Source organism: Elephantulus edwardii, unplaced genomic scaffold (genome assembly GCF_000299155.1).
Source record: "Elephantulus edwardii isolate Elephantulus edwardi_28Jun2011 unplaced genomic scaffold, EleEdw1.0 scaffold00208, whole genome shotgun sequence".
Lineage (NCBI taxonomy): Eukaryota > Metazoa > Chordata > Mammalia > Macroscelidea > Macroscelididae > Elephantulus > Elephantulus edwardii.
The window spans coordinates 2,086,651-2,092,696 of NW_006399958.1; the positions used below are offsets into that span (position 1 = coordinate 2,086,651).

At 44.8% G+C, this 6,046-nt stretch overlaps 1 protein-coding gene across 1 annotated transcript in view; it reads left to right on the forward strand.

Moving 5' to 3' along the window:
- Positions 1-6,046, forward strand: part of LOC102868048 (sialic acid-binding Ig-like lectin 8-like) — a 125,677-nt gene that overhangs the window by 88,206 nt on the left and 31,425 nt on the right. The window contains exons 2-3 of the mRNA XM_006897361.1: positions 172-450; positions 653-700. Of these exons, the coding sequence (XP_006897423.1) occupies positions 172-450; positions 653-700 (327 nt within the window). The remainder of the gene's footprint in view (positions 1-171; positions 451-652; positions 701-6,046) is intronic.

A 6,046-nucleotide genomic window follows, 5' to 3' on the forward strand; every position in this document is an offset into this window, starting at 1 on the left:
TCTCTCCTCTCTCTCTCTCCCCTCTCTCCTCTCTCTCTTTCCTCTCTCTCTCCCCCCTCTCTCCTCTCTCTCTCTCTCCTTCCTCTCTCTCTCCCTCTCTCTCCCTCTCCTTTCTCTCTCTCCCTCCTCTCTCTCCCCCCTCCCCTCTTCTCTCTCTCTCTCTCTTCTCAGCTCTAACACAGACACCCAAGATCCACATCCAGAGGTCCCTAGAGTCTGGAAAGTCTACAGAAATAGCCTGTAAGGTGCCTTGGGCCTGTAAGAAGGGGACACTCCCCACCTTCTCTTGGATTGGTGTTGCCCTCACATCCCTGGACCCAAAGACTCTCCGTCACTCAGTACTGTCCTTCACCCCGAAGCCACATCACCACGGCACCAACCTTACCTGTCAAGTGACCTTCCCTGGAGCAGGTGTGACCACAGAGAGCACCATCCAGCTCAATGTGTCCTGTGAGTGCTGGGCAGGGTTTCTGGGTCCCTGAGGGCAGTGGATGTTGCGGAAGTGGACAGAACCTCGGATACTTGGTACTATGTCCTTGAAGATGAGATTAATGCAGCTCTTTCCTATCTCGTAAATTTCTGAGAGAAAAGGGCAAATGCCCATCTTTCTGCCACTGGGAAAAAAACCCAACAATTCTTTCTCTCTGTCCAGATGCTCCACAGAATGTGACCATCGGCCTGTTCTGGGAAAATGGCACAGGTAAGGGAGTCTCTCTCTCTCTCTTTCTCTCTCTCTCTCTCTCTCTCTGTCCCTCTCCCTCTCCCTCTCCATCTCCATCTCCATCTCCATCTCCATCTCCATCTCCATCTCCATCTCCATCTCTATCTCTATCTCTATCTCTCTGATGGACATCTATCTGCCTATGAGAAGAGCTGAGGTCTCACAATCCATGTGGGAAAAGATCTCAGTGTGGAGATAACAACAGTGATGTAAAAACAGCTTGGATGTGGAGAAGCAATTCCTGAACTCTACTAATTTCACAAGGGGAAAGGCTCTCCATTAACAGTATCAACAGTACAGAGATAATTTTTGTGATGTCAGACATGCCCCCACAATCTTCACTTTAAAAACTTTAAAAAACCCAACCAAACAAACAAAAACACCTTTTCTACCAATTCTGATATAACCATCCATCCCATGATACTCACTACTTCCCTCTTGGGTTTGACAATTCATCGCAAGGGCGGTTGTAGACGGAGGATAAAGTATATTAACAAGTATTAATGACGAGACAGAACAAGAATGTATAAATAAAAAGAGGCAAAGAAGGTGAACAGTTCAAACAACTGAAGTGCCAAAACCCAGCTTCCCTGTGCCTTTATTGAAAATTGCCAGGGATGAAATCACAGAGAGAATTCTATGCAAATGAAACTAAGCTCTTTCTATTGAAAACCTTATGCTTGACTCAGGAGGGAGGGGTTAGCAAATACAAGACAAGAATCCTGTAAACGCCTAACATTTGCCTTAGTGCCTACCCCTGTGAGCATTTAAATTGCCTTAGTGCTTCAGGGTGAAGTCCAGCTTGTATCCACCTCCCTCATATCCTGAAATAGCATTTGGTTTATGATAAATATTTAGTATGAAATTTGGCTTCCCACAGATGGCTATGAAGAACTCACAGACAATACTCACCATTATGAGGCTTATTAGAGAAGTAATAAATTAAAATTCAGATTCAGGAATAACTCAGGATACTGTTCTTCAATCAAGACAGCCTCTTCTTAGGCGTACCAAAACGCAAATGTCTCTCTATGACTCTCAGTCTCAGACCTAGCCTCTTCCCTACTTGAACAAGCTTGTTCCCCCTATTCTGTCACTAAGCCTAGGCTCAGAGGTGCTCAGCTCTCTCTCTCTCTCTCCTCGTGTTGGCAAACGAAACTCCCTAACAAATGCCCAAAGGCATTCACTGTGCCAGCAAACATTCAGCTTTCAGAGGCCGTGACTCTGTCTCACGCTGGTCTCCTGGCTCTTCTTTCTTCACGGTAGAAAAGACCTTGTTTTCTTCCTCTGTTGTTGTTGTTATGTGCCGTCAAGTCACTTGAGACCCAATAGCGGCGGCCCTATGTACAACAGCCCTAAACCCTGCTCTATCCTGTGCCAATCGCACTGTCTCTGACACGCCCATCACGATTACCCCAGTCACTGAATCAATCCACCTCATAGAGAGTCTTCCCCTCCTGCGCTGTCCCTCCACCCTCCCAAGCATGATGTCCCTCTCCAAGGAATGGTCCCTACTTACAACATGTCCAAAGTATGTCAGACAAGCTTCAGAATCCTTGCCTCCAAGGAGCAGCCCGGTTTAAACCTCTCCAGGATGAATCTGTTTGTTTTCCTAGCAGTCCATGATATTCTCAATACTCTTCTCCAGCACCACAGCTCAAAGGCATCAATTCTCCTTCAATCCTCCCTGTCATTTGGCTCAATTTAAGTCTGACATGATGGCAAAACAATCCACTCCCAAGTTTAGTGTTCAACACATCTTTCTGCATGATCCCACCTGGCATGCCTAACCAAAGTGCTCCTTAGAAGCATGGGGAGACTTTCTCTCACATACTTTGGAGAAACTATCACAAACGACCAATCTTGGAGAAAGGATGTCAAGCTTAGAAAATCAGATCAGCAAGGGAGAGGAAGGTCCTCAATGAGATGGATTGAAATGGTGACTGAAACAATGGACTTGGATAGAGCAGTGATTATGAAGATGGCATAGGAATGGACATGCTTTTGTGCATAGGAACACCCTGAGGTAGCACTGACCCAACTGCACCTAAGAACAACCCTAAAATATGCCATTCACCTGGTTTGCATTATGAGAAAGTTACCTAGTGCCCTTGGTGGGCCACAGACACCTTATAAAGACCAGGCCTTAGAAAAGCCACATCAATGTGCTGCTCTGCAGTTAGAAAGCTCATTATCAGGGTAGAAAAATGAAGCAGTGAATGAATGGAAATCCAAAGTCTCTGTAAACGTTCATTAAAATTAATACTGCTATCAGCAATCTGGTTATGCAGATGACACACCCCTCCTTGCTGAAACTGAGGAAGACCTGAAGCGCTTGCTGCAGAGGGTCAAGGACTGCAGCCTTCAATATGGATTGAGGCTCAATGTCAAGAAGACAAAGATTCTCACCACTAGACCAACTGGCAGCATCAGGATGGATGGTGAAGAGTTTGAGATTGTTCACAGCTTTAGCTTGCTTCGCTCCACAGTCAACACGATTTATCAACAATCTGCGTTATGCAGAGGACACAACCCTGCTTGCTGAAACTGAGGAGGACCTGAAGCGCCTGCTGCAGAGGGCCAAGGACTGCAGCCTACAATATGGATTGAGGCTCAATGTCAAGAAGACAAAGATTCTCACCACTGGACTAATTGGCATCATCAGGATGGATGGCGAAGAGATTGAGATTGTTCACAGCTTTAGTTTGCTTGGCTCCATAGTCAACAGTCTTGGCACCAGCAGCCAGGAAATTAAAAGGTGCATTGCCATGGGAAAGTCTGCTGTTAGGGACCTCTCCAAAGTACTGAAGAGCAATGGTGTCTCTCTGGAGATTAAGGTGCATCTGATACAGGCCATGGTCTTTGCAATCACTTGTTATGCATCAGAGAGTTGGACAATGACCAAGGAGGATAGAAGGAGAATTGATGCCTTTGAGCTGTGGTGCTGGAGAAGAGCATTGAGAATATCATGGACTGCTAGGAAAACAAACAGATTTGTCCTGGAAAGGGTTAAACCGGGTGGCTCCTTGGAGGCAAGGATTCTGAGGCTCCTTCTAACATACTTTAGACATGTTGTGAGGAGAGACCGCTCTTTAGAGAGGGACATCATGCTTGGGAGGGTGGAGGGACGGCGCAGGAGAGGAAGGCCCTCTATGAGGTGGATTGATTCAGTGACTGGGATAATTGGGATGGGAGTGTCGGAGACAGTGCGATTGGCACAGGACAGAGCGGAGTTTAGGGCTGTTGTACATGGGGTCGCTATGAGTCGCAAGCGACTCGACGGCACATAACAACAACAACAACCTTGTGTTGGAAAAGTCTGTTGCTGGGACGTCTCCAAAGTACTGAAGAGCAATGGTGTCTCTCTGGAGACTAAGTTGCATCTGATACAGGCCATGTCCTTTGCAATCACTTGTTATGCGTCAGAGAGTTGGACAATGACCAAGGAGGATAGAAGGAGAATTAATGACTTTGAGCTGTGGTGCTGGAGAAGAGTTTTGAGTGTACCATGGACTGCTAAGAAAACAAACAGATTCATCCTGGGAAGGGTTAAACCAGGCTGCTCCTTGGAGGCAAAGATCCTGACATACTTTGGACATGTTGTAAGGAGGGACCGGTCCTTGGAGAAGGACATCATGCTTGGTAGGGTGGAGGGATAGCTTAGGAGTGGAAGGTCCTCTATGAGGTGGATTGATTCAGTGACTGGGGTAATTGGGATGGGTGTATCGGAGACAGTGCTATTGGCACAGGATAGAGCAGAGTTTAGGGCTGTTGTACATAGGGTCGCTATGAGTCACAAGCAACTGATGGCACATAACAACAATAACAACTAATAAAAAAAGAAAGCCCAGTATCAGCTTCCCCTCACTCCTGAACTTGCTATCACCAAGGTTGGTTCTTTGCCAAGCTCATGACTATCACCAGTGCCAGAACTTTATCTTCATCCCAAACCTTGCCCTCAGGTCCTTCTTAACCAAAATTTTTTTTTATTTTCATTCATTCATTGTTGCACTATTTTCTCTACCACCCCCCCCCCACAAGTTCATTCCTCTCTTTTTTTTTTCTTTCCCTTGAAAGTCTGTTTTATTTGTCCCATTGCCACAGTGCTTGTTCTGATTCATCTCCTTTGTCAGTGCATCCTTTGCCATTCCCTATCACTCCTCCCTGAGAGAGATTTCACCCTGATTCATAAGGAAAAGGGGACGGCGTATTCTTTTAGCTACTTCCTGCTGAAAAGGGACACTGTCGGTTTCAGAGTGAAGATCTTCTCTCACTACTCTAAAGGGCCTCTTTTTAACCTGAATCTTAATTAGTTCTTCAGTTTGCTTTTTAAATTGTGTAGCTTTTTGTTAAAAATATTTTATTGTGGTTAAAAACATGTAAGGAAACACTTGCCAATTCAGCATTTTTAGAGGTATAATTCATAGACATCGTTTTGTTCCTCATTTTACCCAACTCTGCCCACTACCAGTTTCCAAATAATTACACCGCCTGAGATGTTGCACTTATCTGACCAGCAGGAAAGTGTCAAGCAACAGAATAAACTGCCCAAAATGTTAGTCAAGAGGTAAGGGAGAGGAACTCATGGTTGAGTGTGCTCTTGGCCTGTATATATCCTCAGTATACATTTATTGAGAAGGTTTTCATTATATAAGCAGTAAAATATGTTAACTATGCTTTGAGATTCACCCCCCATTTCTTCTCTTATTTGTACTGTCCCTGTTTCCTTAACCACATCTTTATCAGAAGGCAGCTTCAATGGGAGAACCAAGGTTTTGCATATATACAGGTACAACATAAGACAGAGGGTTTTTTTGTCTTGTTAACATACTTACCTCCGACACAATGTTCTTTTGTCCTGATGACATTCTTTTAATCCAGATAGCTTCCGCTTTGGTCACCTTAACTCCTACACAGAGATTCAGTGTTCTCTAAGCTAAGACTTCCCTTTTTTTCCCTCTCTTTCTTATCCCTGCTATTGTTAAATACTGTCAAGTCAATCCCACTCACAGGGATCCCATGTAAAATAGAAAAGAAAGAAAGAAAAAAAAACACCATTATCCAGAAAGTGATGCTACCAAGCCAAAGTTGGGTGATTTTAGTCTACAGCCCTCAGAACTGGTCTTAATTGGTTTTGGTCAAACATTCTTCTAGGTCGTATATAGGTCTATCCACTTGCTGTACAGAGGTAACTCATGGTTGCTGTGAAGCTGAACACTGACACTGATGCATCAAATATGAGAATGGTCACCCACGGTGGACAGGTTTTGGTAGACCTCCCCTATTTAAACAGGAAACTTGGAAGCAGGAGTGGCATCTACTTCT